Source organism: Pelodiscus sinensis, chromosome 10, assembly GCF_049634645.1.
Source record: "Pelodiscus sinensis isolate JC-2024 chromosome 10, ASM4963464v1, whole genome shotgun sequence".
NCBI lineage: Eukaryota > Metazoa > Chordata > Testudines > Trionychidae > Pelodiscus > Pelodiscus sinensis.
Genome location: NC_134720.1, coordinates 13,530,115 through 13,546,334, shown reverse-complemented (window position 1 = coordinate 13,546,334; position 16,220 = coordinate 13,530,115). Strand labels below are relative to the sequence as shown.

General features: G+C 39.7%; 1 protein-coding gene across 2 annotated transcripts in view; it reads left to right on the top strand.

The window, feature by feature from the left end:
* SLC25A36 (solute carrier family 25 member 36) overlaps positions 1 to 16,220 on the top strand; it is a 53,496-nt gene that overhangs the window by 22,906 nt on the left and 14,370 nt on the right. For both annotated transcript variants that reach the window (XM_006134828.4, XM_006134829.4), the window contains exons 3-4: positions 3,333 to 3,410; positions 7,330 to 7,430. In XM_006134828.4, coding sequence (XP_006134890.1) covers positions 3,333 to 3,410; positions 7,330 to 7,430 — 179 coding nt within the window. The remainder of the gene's footprint in view (positions 1 to 3,332; positions 3,411 to 7,329; positions 7,431 to 16,220) is intronic.

Here is a 16,220-nt window from a genome sequence, read left to right as displayed (position 1 = left end):
GCTGCAGGCCGGAGGAGGCACCTGCCGAGCAAGGAGGGAGGAGAACAGAAACACAGAAGTAGCCGCCCTGCACCTGACTCAGGCCCTGCTGGTTGGGGGCAGCCGCTCTGTACCTGGCGCTCAGCCCTGCTGGCTGGTCTGCATAGAGATCACTAGAGTTGCAACTGGAGCTACAGTGAGGCTACCCCTGCAGGGACAGCCTCACTGTGGTCTCAGCTTCAGCCTCAGCATACCCAGCTACCGGCTCACCCTGTTGCTGCATTAGGAAGTGCGAAGGAAGGGAATTCCCTGGGAATCCCGGGGGCAGAACTAAATAAAAAATGGTGGCATGGCCTGTCAATGTCAGACCAGTGTCTGCAGACTGGCGGTTGGGAACTGCTGATTTAAAGAACCACTTTATTGCTCAGTATTTTTGGTCCATTCCTTTGCAAGTTCCTCAAGAAAACGTGTGGTGGTTTCCTTCCAGCAACACTGTTCCCTGAGCCATGCAGATAATAGTCTTAATCTTGCATGATGCTGGATGCCTTGTTCCTGATCCAACAGAACTCTTATGCCCCTGGTTACCTTTAAATCTGAATGGTCTCATTGGCGTTAGTGTGATAACCCATGTGATTAAAGTTAAGTACTTGCTAAAGGGCTTTTCCTGGATTGGGATCAGAAACCTCTTGCATCTTGCAGGAATGATCCAAATGGTCGGAAACAATAGTTCCTATTTAACCAGGATTTACACTCCAGCCACTTCGTTGGGAGTACTTGGAATATATCAATCAAAGAAGAATCTGGCCCTAATCTGAGTTTTAATCCTGCAGTATGGGTGGGAGAGGATACTAAGTTAAGGAATAGGGCCAGTGATTCCCAACCTTTTTTATATCGTGGACTGGTAAACTCATTCGAAAACTTCAGTGGACTGGTATAGAGACATTTGCATATTCTTTATGGTAATTAATTTTAAGCAGGCATGTGTTATTTTGCATTGCATCTACATGCACACAACAAAGGGGAAAACCTGAGGCTCTGATAGCAGATCCTGCAGTTTCCTGCACAAAAACTATCCTTGGAGCACCGCATGTTTATTCATGGCAGTAGTAAACAGTGAAAACCATACATTAGCTCTGGTTTAAAACCATTCACACAGAGGGTTTAAGCTTAAAAATATAATAACTGGCAAACAGACACTCTGAAATAAGTCACCTTGATAACCCATGTTGCTGGAACTATTTATTCTGTGCTACTTGATCATTTTCCACTCCTATAATTCAAACATTTCCAAATAGAATCAGAGCATTGCACATGACAACATTAATGAGCAGCTGCTCACCCGCCCATCATGTGGCCACAGTCGCAGTCCCTGCTGGCCAGAGCAGTTGCCCTCCATGCAGCTCCTCCGGCCCCAGCCATCCGCCCGCCAACCACGGGCAGCTGGAGCAGCTGCCTGCCTGCCACACTGCTGCGCAGCTCTACGTAGGAGGTGGAGAGGAAGAAATTTCCTTTGCGTGTGCAAGTGTGCATCTTAGAGGGATCTGTGCCACCTGGCCCCTCACTGTTCCTTATAGTGAGGGGGGAAGCAGAAAAGCAGCTTGTTGCCGTGGCTGCCCGAGCTCTCCAGGATCACTGATGAGGCTGGTGCTCTCGCCCATACCTTCTCCCTCGTGGGGCAGGCGGAGGTGCCGGTGCCACCACCATCATCGCTCGCCCTTGTCTCTCAGCTCCCGGCACAAGCGGCAGCAGTCGTGGGCCATAGACTGGCAGCTTCAGCCCCAGAGCGCATGCGTGGAACAGGGATAATGCTGCTACTCTAGATCTCCTGGAGCAACCTGTGCCGCAGTCGGACGGTGCCTTCCCCAGGGCTGCTAGTCATGAACCCACCCCATTCACTGCTCCTTGTGCTGCTTGGGCCTGCATGTACACGCAGGCCCAGCACAGACCCCAGAGCACCCTCCCAATGTGCCAGTCACTGCACACTTCTCCAGCGGGTGAGGCCGAAGCAGCAGGGCATGGCCTGGTAGCGAGCCACAGTCTTACAAGCAGCAGTTCACAGCCCGCTGACAGTCCATGGACCAGCAGTTGGGAACCACTGGAATAGGATGTTCAGGAGAGCCACATGCTCTTCAACATATCTGCTCCTTCTATCTCTGTTCATAATACAGTGGGGGAGCTTCAAAATTAGTATTTGTAATTTTCCAAATACAAAATCAAGTTAAAAATAGGCTGAAGACAGAACACTTCATTTAGCAAATATTGGCTCTGTGTATCTTTTGAGCACTGACAAAATTATTTTCTCACTTTTTAGAAAATTCTTATTTTGCTTGAAATCCTGTTGTGCTAATGAAACATCCCATACAGTCTAAAATAATATTAATTGTATGCTTGGGAGAAGGAGGTGTTAGCATTTTTGTATGTAGTGTGTCGTTTTCCTGTGAGTTTGAGCATATATTTTAAGTTTATAGTTTAAACCAGTTTTTCTCAAAATGGTCTGCAAGCCTGCTTTGGGAATGCTGTTAACAGGCCCCTGCCACTTTGTTTACTTACAGGGTCCATAGCCATGTAACCTTACCGCTCCCATTGGCTCCGGTTAGCCATTTTCAGACCGCCACGCAGCTTTCATAAAGCAGGCTCACGGCCCACTTTGAGACACGTTGGGTTAAACGTACTATGTTGAAATAACCAGAGATTATTGTATGGTGGTATTTGCTTGTTGGTTTGTGTGTTTGTGAGGAGTAAGGAATGTTTTATATCTGATTTTTGCTTTGGTTAGATTGATATTAACTAAAGTTAATTTATCTTTAATATCAGAACCTTTTGGAATTTGGGAATTGCAGTGATCAGCTCTTCTAGGGTACATTTTTTCTCAAGAACCTCCTCAGACATAGTATTTTATTAGGTGTGGGGATAGTTGCTTGTGGGAGAAAAGAACAATAGAATTAAATGTTCCCACATTATAAGAACAATATACAGGAATCTATATCAAGATGAATGTGTTAATAATAGATAATAGGTATTTGGAGTAATTTACTTTGGTAGCTGGAAGAAAACATTTACATGTTGTTGAGCCTTAAGATGACCATACCTTTATAGGTGCAAATGTGCTGTATAACCAAAGTGTGTGTTATAGTAATGGTGTTTATAAAGAATTCATTTAACTCTTTGTGCATATTTTAAGAAAATTTTGACTTGATGTTTGCAGGTACAGAATTAAATTGTTAAAAAGGAAAATTTTAATCTTAGCTCATTTTACGTACAAATGTATTAAACTAAATCATAGCACTGAACTGTAGGCCAGTTGCACACTTCTAATATGTTTAATGTTTCAATATCACTTTTTTGTTTTTCAGGATGATCTTGCAAAAGGAAGGTCCTCGATCTCTGTTTAGAGGGCTAGGTCCTAATTTGGTAGGCGTTGCTCCTTCCAGGTAAAATCTAACATGGGTATTCAATAAGTGAAATAACTTTAGTCGAGTGTTTAAACGTGTATGTCAAGATTGAGGACATTGGGGACTTGCTTCAGATAAACTGTTACATCTGATGTTGAAATATTTAGTGGTACTGGCACTTTTTAAAAATCTTTGTATACTTTCTGAATGTGAGAGAAACAGATCTAGGACATGCCTCTACAGAGGAATACCAATCCCAACTGAGCAACTTCCAGACCTGCATCTCTGTATCTACCGTATTTGATAATGTCCCTTTTTGAACTTTTCTGATATCCAGTTTGTACATAGAGAGTAGTCTCACCTCCAGTTTGCAGGGATGTACATGCACTTTAATGATGAGCATGTGACTTTGAGAGTAAAATCAAGTACACTGTTTCCTATGATGTAAAGTAGGAAGTAAATATATATTTGAAATCTTCAAGTAACCTGTCCTCTTCCAGAGGACAATGCGGTAAAATACTCCTAATACATTGGGCCTGACTCACTGACTGAAATCTGCTACCAAAACACACATTTTGGGCCGCTTACAATGAAAAGTCCACTTTGGAACTGGGGGAATGGCACAGCAATGCAGGCTGTCTAGGACCAGGCACGTGGGGGCTGCAGAGTCAGCTAGAGCAGCCCAGGAATAAGGTGGGACCCACCAGAGTAGGAACCGGGTCAGGGCTCTCGGCCAAAACCTGTGGACATTTGCCTTTTTCCAGGTGAATGATTCTGCTGGTATACTTGGCTTTGTAGGCACAGCATAATGCAGTTGCACCTGCTGCGGAGAATCATGCCTTATATTTTGAGCAAGTTTAAACAGAAGCTGAAATTATTATAATAATAATAATGGATGGAAGAAATCCTAATATAATTTCCAAGTGGTAGGCTGTGTGGCTATCTCATGGCTGCTTTCTTTTAAGTGTTTGTACTCTATGATATTTACAATAAAATGTTCCTGGTGCAGTTTTATTGTCTATTCCACATATTAATTCCTCTTTGCGTAAAGATACTTCTAAACTCCATTCATTCTTAGCTTCAGCTCATCTCCTCCATCTGTTTTTGAGTCTGCTAACTTCCTGTCATTTACGGAGCCCCCTTTTTGTATAATTTCTGACATTTTAGGAGAAAATTTCCAAAGTTGTCTCAAATTCAGGAGTACAATCCTTTTTGGTGTGTTTGAAAATCTAGTCATTACACCCTAACTCTTTCTCAGAGTTTATAACCCTGCAGAGAGTTTATTATCCTTAATACCATAACTTGTACCACTGTCAGACACATGATATGCTGTCATGTGAATAAATACTTGCATAGGTCTTTGGCATGTTGTCTGTGCATGTGTCAAAATAATTCCAAATTAATAAGCTATTCTTTCTAATTAATTATTTAGTATACCTAAGAATCGTATTACAACTGTAAATGTATTAGGCCAAATTTATCCTTGGTGTGACTTCATGCTTTTACCCCAAGAATAAACTTAGCACATTGTGCTAATTTGGCTTCAGTAGTTAATAGTTCCTGAAAACCCATTCAGGTACTTTGTCATGCATCTGTTGGAACAAGAAACTAAGATCAAATCATTTCCTATCCTTCTGATTTCCTTAAAAAATGTGTTTAATTTTAAAGGGCACTTTGTCGTGTATATTTTGCTTAATTGCTATTAAAATGACTTGAAACATTTTGAAAACTTACATGAAAATCTCATGCAGAATTCTACATCTTTTTCATTCTTATCACAAATTCAGCACCAGTTCTTCCAAAAGTTAACTGGTCTTTCCATCCCTGATCCAGACAGGTTGTGAAATAGCGGGATGTAAAATTACGTCATTATGATTATGATCTCGATTGCCCTCACTTAATTTTTGGTGAGATTATTAGGAGCAGAATATTCTTCATATGCTCGTGTTAAACTCATCATTTGTACTATCCAAAAGCTGGCGTTAAGACCTTCCTGACATTATAAACATACAACTAATAAGTTTATAGTTCTAGCTTTTGAAGATACCAATTGCTAAGATTCAAATAAGCACTCAGACAGGAAAGAGTTGTTTCTAATTCTTTTTCAGCAAGTGTTCATTAGACATTAGCAAGTCTTTAAGAACAGAGAACCTTCATAATCTCAATTAAATGCTCCAATTTTGTTTGACCTTAATAGATGGTCTTAATTTTGTATTTAAAAGTTTTTGCTTTTCCCAGTCAGAATTTCTATTTCGTAGCTATTGCACACTGTCAAAGTAAATGGCTGCCTACCTCACAATCCTTAATGGAATTATCCTCACAATGCTACTGAGTCTTAGTAACCTAACCTTGAAAATGAGGGTTTATGGCACACAATCTTCCCATCGTTACTCAAGGAGCTTGTGAAAGAGACTAGCGTTTAATTCTCTACTCTTAAGTCACAGGCTGGTACCCTAAGTACCAGGCTGTCATTCCCAGCACAATTTTTATTGGCATATATTTGATCTGGCCTTGTACAGACCCAAAACACACCACTCATATAATAAATTCTTGTAGGTCATAATGGAGCCTGTAGTTTATTACTTTCACATACCAACTTGAAAACTGTTGTAAAAATATTTCATGAATTCACAAAATTTACTCTAAATTTCTCTACTGTACGTTAATTTTGTTACACGGGTTACTTTGCAATATATCTTTCAAAAAGATGCTCAAATACTGTAGCTTGTTTTTTTCCAGTGCCAGTCCACTTGGTAATGTGTTTAGCTTTATAAATTAGCACATCATGTTTTTTTCCAGTCATCAGCTTTGATCAAATACTGCTTGTTTCAATTAAGCATTTGGTAAGTGGCTTTAACAGCAGTTCTTTGTTTGAATAAGCTGTAAAGAAGCTTGTTTCATAACATATACAGCATACTCAACCAGGTTCAGATCCCATTTTAAAAAATTACACACCATAAAGTAAGCACTTTATCATTTTGCTGGTAGGAAAAACATGTTTGCATAAGTAATGAGATTAAGTTAATGTTTATATTTCGACTCCTTGTAGATTTTATGTACTGATTTTAAAAAATGCACAAGCCTTATCACCAGCCTAAAAATGTCAGTAAACATATATGTTTTGTGGTGTTTTACAAAATAGGTTTCATATTTGTAACAAGCAAACAGTATTGCTGAAGAAGCTTGCTTAAATGCTAATGAACGCAGTTAGTCAGTTTTATGTAATTTTGTATTTGAAAATTTACAAAAATTCTTTGCTGTTCTTAATTTCTTTTTACGTGTACTCAAAGTTAAATTTACTCTGAAAGGTTAAAACAAACTGAACAAGGAGAGAAGACTGGAAGCTGGAAAGGTATGTTTCCAGTTTGCCATTCCTTAACAGATCAACTCAAAAGCCAAAAATTACCATGTATTTTGCCATCTTGATGCAAATCTTAGATGTTAGTTACAGAGGTTTTCCTTGTTCTGTCATTTTGGTAGTGCCTTAAAATGAGTTTACAGATAGCACTGCTTGGTACTGCATTGCTAGGAGTGTATCAAATAACAACTTCATTTATAAATTAAGCAAAGCATTGCAAACTCAGCATGACCGAGATGCTTGAGTACTTTAGGCTCAGAAACTCCTCTTACGTTCACAGATATCCTCTCTCTTTAAGGATGACGATCTTTAAGGATTTGGGTTATATTACAGAGATGATGAGATGAGCAGATTATAAACTGACCCCATTCCTTTAATTTTTTTCTAAATTCTGTTTCATAATTCCTAAATATTCCAGCTGCTTCACTGAATTATGGTTTGAACAACTTTCTGAATAGCAAGTATATTTTAGTGATTAGATAATATCTGCTTAGAGTACAGTAATATAATGAAGCTTTTGTGTCCTGCATTAGCACTGCTTGAAGGAACAGCTCAGCATAAGGTACAATAAGATAAACTTGAATTTTATTCTAATTTTAGAGCAATATACTTTGCTGCTTACTCAAATTGCAAGGAAAAGTTGAACAATATTTTTGAGCCAGACTCTACCCAGGTACACATGATTTCAGCTGGAGTGGCAGGTAAGGATCTGTAACTTTTTGCCTTTTTTATTTTAGAGGCTTACTAATGATTGAAAGGCTATGATGAATGTGAAATTGTAAAAGTAAGTAGATGCTGTAGAATTCTGGATGTAGTAACCAGATATCTGTGCAGGTGCCCCTGCCCTCATGCTAAATAAGGAAGCCTGCTTGAGAATGAATGTTTAAAACTTGCCCTTTATGTTAAAAGGCATCTGTAACCGTGTATATGTGAGCAAGCTTCTCTAGGAACCTAAAACACATTTGGTAATTATTTTTGCTTTGAAAACTAGAACCAATTTTGCTGTCTATATTACTGTAAAAATTATGAAGGCAAAAATAGTATTCTTTCCCTTGATTATATTTGTTACAACTATTTTATATGCTATATGTTTTGGTTTCTCTGAAATATGCTGATAGGCTTTGGTAAAGTTTACATCTGTCTTGTGTTTAAATGATTTCATCTGTGCTGTTATAAGAAGAAAGCCAAATTGTGGCTTGGCAGAGAATTAGGAATTAACTTGCAGATGAATATATTGGTCTAACACTGCAGAAACATAGACCCGGCTTAGATAGGTCCAGAATGACATTGGATCAGTTCTTTAAATGTGCTCCCTAAAAGCATTTCTAGCCACACACTAGAGTTGCCACTCAGTGTTACTTGGTTGATAAACAATTAGGGGGCAGAAAGCCAGAGATATAAACAGATTAATTGGCAAAATTGTGTTGGGGTGCACAAACATCACCTGCCAGACCATGCTAGCTCGTTGCTATGTCCCTCTCATTTAGGCATAGTACACAAATATTTTTAAATATTGGATTTATTATATGCTTAGTTTTGGTCTGAACGTTGGTCACTTAAGCACATCAGAAATGGGATTAGCTAATTCTGGCCAAATTATGTAACCGATACATAGTATTTCCTGTTTATGGCATGGGCTTTAAGAATGTCAAATGTACAGTTAATTGTGATAGACCAGTGGATTAATGTGGAAAATCCTGGAATGTCCTAACGGAGATAATTGACTCTGGCATGTAGAATTCAGTATCTAGAGGGAGATCAAAGTGGCTTTAGAGCTGTGCTTTATATAATACAGTGATGGGTGCCATTCAGAAATCCAAGAGAAAGAAAGAATAGTGATGTTTAATCTTCCCATGAGAAAATGAGGTGCCTCCAAAGGTCAGTAGTAGCAGCTTTAAAAAATAAAACAGGCATGGAACTAATTCCTTCATGGAGGTAGTAATACAGTATGTCTGGTTATGGGTTTTATTGGGTGAGGAGGATTGAAATGGAAGAACAAAACAAAAAAAAAACTTAATTAAAATTAAACTCATTCAGTTAAACTGCTTCAGAGACCCTGCTCATGTTAAAACTTTTTTGATAACCTGTGTTTTTTTTCTTCAGAGAATTTTTAAAGAAATCCTATTTTTTCTTTTGACAAGGAGCTGAAGATGTGAAAATGGATTAGCAATCTTCAATTAAAAAAAAAAAAGACTACATATATAATGTATAAAATCCTGCAAATAAATGTAGGTTCTGAATATCCCTTATCTCTGGAAGTTCTTGTACTCATTGCTTCCTAATGAAAAGAACCCCTGTAAATATATACAATAGCAATTTTCCTGACCCACAAGGATATACTGATTCCTGGTTTGTCAGTGAGTTTTATATCTGTTCATTGACTTTTTTTTCCTTCCCCAAAAGTATGATTTAGTGCTGCATGAACATCTTTTAGCCCAAGAGTTTTCAAACTTTTTTGAGGCCCCCACCCCCCACCTAACATGCTATTAAAAACTCTACAACCACCCTGTGCCACAATAATTGGTTTTCTGCATATAAAAGCCAGGGCTGGTGTAAGCAGAGGAATTTCCTAGGGCCCCATACCACAGGGTCCCCTGTGAAGCTACATTACTCAGGCTTTAGCTTCAGTGCCAGGTGACAGGTCTCAGGGCACTGGGCTTCAGTCCCATGCAATGGGGCTTTGGTTTTCTACCCTTGGCTCCAGTGAGTCTAATACTGGCCCCGCTTGATGACCCTCCAAAGCTCTGGTCTCCTGGTTTAGAACCACTGCTATAGCCTTGGGCCATATTAGCAAACTGCCTCTTTGTGGTTGCACTTGAAGACTCTTATATTACTCACGAGTTTAATTACTGAGAACGCTTTCTCCCATCTTTGTGGCTGTTGAAATGATCATATCAGAGTACTCCTGCAGTATTGATGAGCATTAACGTTTAGCTTTGCAGTTATGCACCTAAACCACATGGTTGGTGAAACTGACTGCCCCATGCAGATTCCCACTGAAGGTAGCTAATTTTTTTTCTTTCTTTCTTTCTTGAAATAGCCTAGTACATTATGCTCTAGAAATTCTCTAGAAACCATGTAAAACAAAGTTCTGTGCTAAGTATAAATAATATCTTGTTTCTTAGTACTGAGCAGTAGTCTGATAACTAATATAAAAGGCCATAGTTAAAATTTAACATAGCTTCTGGAAAAATGCTAACCTTGTCATCTTGTAATTAATTCTAATAACATGTTTGAGAAAATGTGCTAAAATCAGCTGTTAACAATTTTGCCTGCAAGATTTGTATTGCTACACAATGCAAAATAACTTGTAAATTAAGAACGCAGTAAATCCCAGGGATAGAATTGTAAGCCTTTTCTTTAATAATTTGTTAGTCTCTTGAAACTATCTGGTATTTAAAAACTCATATGGTTGTTTTCTTTCTTAAATTGTATGATGATCAGGGACATTTTGTTCCATCAAATAGTAAAATAGTATATTTTTTAGCTGTCATTGGTTCTAGTAGTAAACTAAGTGATTTCACATGGTACTTTTTTTGTAGAAAAAGCATTTAAAGCCTAACGGCTACATGCTGCTTCTGTACTGTGCAGATTCTCTTTTGAAATTAATATATCCTTTGATTTGTGATAGGTGACTAAAAATATTTTCTTTTAAGGGGAATTCAAGACACTTGTCTTTTAATTTTCCTTGAATATTACCTTAGCTGTGGCTCATGAAAACTGTATTAATTCCCTGCTGGTATACAACACAGTACAAAAATTGATAGGCATCGATTTTAAACAGTCAGACTTAAACATGGGACCTATGATGATTTTTGTGAAACCCTTTGTCAGATCAGGGACTAGAGCCTTGATTTAGCCAGTCATTTAAGCAAGTTTACATTCCAGTGATTTTGAATAAAGTTGTGTGCAAATACCTGAGATTAAACTTTCAGGATCAAATTCTAAACAAGGGATGAAATTGTCCTCTGCACATGGTATTTTAGGAGCAAGAAGTTAAGATACCTTCTTCACTCTTTTTAAGAAGGTTTATCTTTAAGAAAATGATCAGTGTAATTTATGGTTCCTAGGCCTGACTCCCCCTTCTTAAGATACAAATAATTTACTGAAATCAACAGCCGTTATTTTTTTCTGTGGTGGATAAATTGTGCCACTGCTTCCTATTAGTAATTCAAGCCAGATACGAGTGGAAATTGACATGTGTTCAGGCTTTCAGGTAGATCCTCCTTGTTACTATATACAAGCTTCTAATCTACAGTTAACATAATTTCTATTTCTAAAATATTACACTTCTGTATGAACAAAGATTTTTATAACATACAAGTATGATGCATCCTTTCCAGTCAAGTAGATCATTATTTTTTATACTTAGTGACAGTAAAGGAAACAGTCCTTAATAACAAAATAAGGCTATTTGTGTGTCTGTAAAAAAATGTTCGTTCCAAAGTTATTTCCTTCTTTGTTCCAAGGAACCGAATAGAAGTTCTGTTCTCACTTTTTTTTTTTCTTGCTCAACCTTATTGAGGTAACTGAGGGTAGAATCCTTGTTGCTTTTGTCTATGTTTGCACTTTTAATATTTAAAATGATCCACAAATTAGTTTAAACAAAGCATAATTGCAGATCTTGGCACAGTAAAAGAACAAATTTGGTAAAAACTTATTTAAGCCTGGAATGCAGGCGGAATTGATTTTTTGTCTAATTAGATATTAATTGGCTACAGTAGGGAAACCTTTTATTTTTGTAAATTAAACAAAGGCATATGGACAGAATATTGGTGGAAAAAATAGCAAATAAGTAAAAATTCATTTGTAGGTCATCGTTTTCTCAGGTTTGTGACAAGGTTAGCATTTTTTTTAAAGTGAATGTTGGGGTTTTTTCTTTTTTAATCTGTGGTTACAGGTAAGTATTCTCAAGCTGTGAATTTGAACTGCTGCAAATGGCAGAAATTTCAGTACTCAGTGCATTTTACAAAAATATTTAATTTCTGTGGCCTGTTCTGATTTTTTTTCTTTTCCCCCCTAAACTTTTAACCTGAAAAAAGTTAGATCTCACAGTAACTAATTCACAAATCCTCCCAGTGGGATTCCCTTTGTACACATGTGTCTGATGAGGTCACTGCTTGTTGTTATGATACAGAAAAGCCTGTGTCTATTTTAGGCATTTACTGTACATTTCTCCCGTGAAAAGAGTGAGATCGTGTCATCTCATGCTCCCCATCCGCAGGTCACTTCCTGCAGAAATATGGACTAACTTAAATCTCGTGAGTACTGAACTGAGCGTCTCTTGCAGCCTCTAGTGTAAGAACCACACTTTGCATTTGTAATATCTATTAAATACACACAATAAGGGGAATGCACTTTTGTTATCTGAATTCCAGCTACGCGTGTTGTGCAAAACATTACTTCTCTCTCACTCTAGAGTTAATTTTCTCAGTGCAGTTCAGGGAAAGGTGGAAAGTACCTTTCACTGATAGCTGCCATTTATTTAGCCATCTGGGCTAATTAAAAGTCCCTTATTAAGTATAGCCAGGACATTTGGTTTTTCAAAGCATTTCATAGCTGCTTTTAAAATGCTGCAGCTAATATCCTGCATTGCCATAGTGTATCAAAGACCACCTCTTCTTTTCTTTCTCTCTCTCTCTTTTTTTTTTTTTTTTGGTTGCTTGGTTTTACTTTGAATTTTTAATCCATCATTACATATTCACATGCATCTTGTGTCAATTGCAATTGTCTTACAGATAAAGTTGACCTTTCAAAGGTTATGCGGAACAGGAATACCTGGGATCTTACCTGTTTTTAGTTTTTGGTCAATTGTTTGGCTCCAGAGAAAAACTTTAAATAGTTATCATTTGCAGAAGGCACTAGACAGCAGACAGCAAAATTGGAACAGTTGTAAGAGTTCTATATTGATCAGCACCTCTGATCTGTCCATATGGTGCTCCCTTACAGAAATTACATACAACTAAAATATAGGATGTTTAAACAAGCAGCAACATTCATTTGCTCCTAACTTATGAATTACTCAGTAAAAACTTTGATACTATGACATTTGATACTGTTTACATTTGGAGAGTAAAAGCTGCATGGGAGAATGAAGGACAGCAGTCCTAGGGAGTCTCATACAACAGACTCACCTATGCACCGACGTTACTCCTGCACAAGTAGGAAGTGTAGCTGTCTTGTTCTTAATAATAGCTCTTCCACAAACTTCCTTTGTGATACCATAAGACAAGTTAGTTAGGCTTGTGTTATCAAAAATTTCTAAGAATTCTGAAGCTTCAGAGCTGTTGCTGAATTAGTCTAACAGGAAAAACTTGAAAAATGACCAGTCTAGCAGCACCTTAAAGACTAACAGTGCTTCTAGACTATTTGTTATTTTTAAGAATTCTGAGTCTATCAATTTTGGGTGTCTTCCTTAACTCCCACAAAGCCTGAATTTTTTTCCTGAGGTACTCATTACCCTCTCTGTGTGAAAGTCAAGACCTTGGGATCTCAAGTTGGCACTCACAATTATTGGACACTTATCACAAGGTTGGGCCTTAAACCTCTCTGTGCCTCAACTTCCCATTCTTTAAATTAGGAGTAATGTTTCCTTACTGCCCAGGGCTGTCAGAAGGCTATGTTCATTAATGATCTGACACTGTGGTGATGAGACCCTGAGTTTAAATACCAAAAAAGCATATTACACAGAAGGGGCATTCATGGACAGGATAGGACTTATCTATGTCTCATCCCAGTTTGCATGCATTTACAATGGACAGAGGCTAGCAGTGAGTGGAATGAAACTGCATCTTTTCCAAATGACTCGCACGGGCTGCTTGCAAATGTGTGTCTCCTCCATTATTTCTGGAGGAATCCTAAGGGGGAGGTACAGCGACTCTACCTGTTCCACTCAGATGTTGCAACTCCATTTTACTCCATTACCTCTTCCATATGGCTCTGTGGCCAAAAACCTTAACTGAATCCAGAGAGATTGCTCAGCTTGAATCAATAGGACAGGCGGAGACTAGGAGGAGTAAGTAGTTCTTATAAACACCATCTAGTGGTCACACAGGCAGACATATCCCTTTTATTATAGAAGCATTTAATTAAATAGGAAAACAAATAAATAAATGCTGGGGACAAGTAAAATACCTTTTTGTCTTGCTGCCCGACTTGAAGTTTGTAGGTGAAAGATTATATATGTGAATCACTGGACCAGAATCTGCTCTTACATTGGTAGGGCCATACCAGTTTCATGGCCATGAAAAATATGTCCCGGACCATGATATAAGCCTTCCCCGTGCAATATGATCTCTCCAAAACCAGACAAGCCGGTGAGGGACAGGACTTGGCTGTTTATAGCGAGAAACCAGACCCACCTCCACAGGCAGCACAGATGTGAGGCTTGCTCAAGCTTGAGGCTGCCACTCCTGACGGCTCCTGCTGTACCTCCGGGCACCAGGGCTTTCACCTGTTGCCAGAACCCTTTCTCCTACCCCGCCTCCTTGTGTCTCCTTTTCTGCAGCCTAGCTCTGAGCTGCTTCTGCTCCCTGCAGCTGCTGCTAGGGCTGAGGATACAGTGGCTGCTGCTCTGGCCTGGGCTTAGTGGCTGGACTAGTGGCTGCTACCTCCTGTAGCTCCAACCTCTGCAGCTCGTGGCCCAGAGATGGGCAATAATTTTAGACGGGGGTGTACTTCAGAAATTTTTGAAGTGACCATGTGCTGCCCTAGAAAGGCGGAGCCTCCGGCAGAAGGGGGGGGGGGGGGGGAGAGGAGAGGCGGCAGTACACTTCTGTGCTTCCCCGCCCCCAAGCCCTGACTGGCCTAGGAATGAGGGGGAATGCATGGAGTCTTTGCTCCCACTCCCCTCAGAGAGAACTGCCAGCTGTTCTGAACAACTGGCAGTTCCCTCTAGGCACCTGCGCCCCTGGTGGTGGGAGGAGATTTTGTGTGCTTCCCCCATCTCCAGGCCCTGATTGGCCTGGGGGCAGGCGAATGGCAGGGTGTCCATGGGTTGGATCAATCCTCTTGGCAGGCCAGATCCGGTGCACAGAGAACCATTTGCCTACCTCTGTTTGGGGGGATTCTCTTCCCTTCCCCTGTAGCTCTGGGCTGTTGTTCCCCTCCCCTCTGTGACCCCACTCCAGCTGGGACTTGGGGCTTTCACACTCTCTCTCTCTCTCTCTCTCTCTCTCTCTCTCTCCCCTCCTCCCCCCGCTTCCTGCATGAACTCCAGGCTTCTGTCCCCTGGGGCTCCAGCTAGGCCACATGGTGTCCAAACCCAGGACTGCTGCCCTCATAGCTCCTCCCTAGACTCTGGACCACCTGGGTTTGGCGTTTCAGCACACACTGCTCCTGCCAGGGCTGGGGTGTCCATTTTTTTTAGTTGTCCAGGGCTCCATGATCCCATATATTAGTCCATCACTGGCCCTGACTAGCAGCTAGGAGCCCACAGCTACGGGCCTCCCAGCGGCACTGAAAAGAATGGACCTACCTCCACCTCCAGGTGCCTTCTCCAACTGCAGGAAACTCCACAGCTGCTGCCTTCAGAGACCCAGAACTGAGTATGTAAATCCTGCAGTTCCCCTGAAACAGTTTTGGGGGACCCCCCTCCACCATTCCCTTCTGAATCAACCAGTGAGTAAATCACCTAATTTCAGTGCTTCACACTAACAGTGACACAACTGAGAGCAGAATTTGGCCCTGTGTTTTACTCATCAGTGTTCCTTTTAACTAAAAGAATTTTGGAGGAAAAGAAAGCTTGTTTCCTGAAAGCTCACATGTTTCTGCTGCTTATTTCTCCACCTTAAATCAAAATCTTTGGCTTATAAATGCATTCCTTCCAAGCACAACCCATTGTGAAGTTCTTGTAGAAAGATTATGATTTAAGATAGGGAATAAGTACATTCTGTTAGTGATAATAGTGCATTCACAATTCAGACTATATAAAGGGCTTGATTGCCCTCCTTGTCTTACATTAACATATATCAGGAGTAACATCAGTGAAATCTGTGGAGTTGCCCTGGTATAATATTGGTGTAAGAGGCACATACTCTTATGAGAAGAGGTTGTTTCTAAGTAGTCTTTCTTTTTACATTATTTTACATGATGCACAGTCTGGGTCTAATTCTCCGTTGCCTTTATGTTGTGAAGGTCATTTACAGATGTGTGAACTGGGTGTAAAATACTACCATTCTCTTTTGATAGCATTTTACACTTCCTGCACTTGTGTAAAGGACCATGTATAAACCAATGCCAAAGCACTTGCCATTGTGTAGTTAGAGAGAATGGAATTCTCCTAAAAGTAGTCTAATCTTATAATGTATATTGTAGGTGTAAGTACTGGGGATGTTAAATTTCAAATAATTGTGTAATCGAATAGTCAATGCATTTTGCATCAACTACTTGATTAGTTGATAGGACGCCTCCAACTTTGAAGTGTGGCAACAACTGTTGCCATACTTCAAAGGTGAAAGTGCTGCATGGAGCCCAGGTCAGCTGTGGACTCC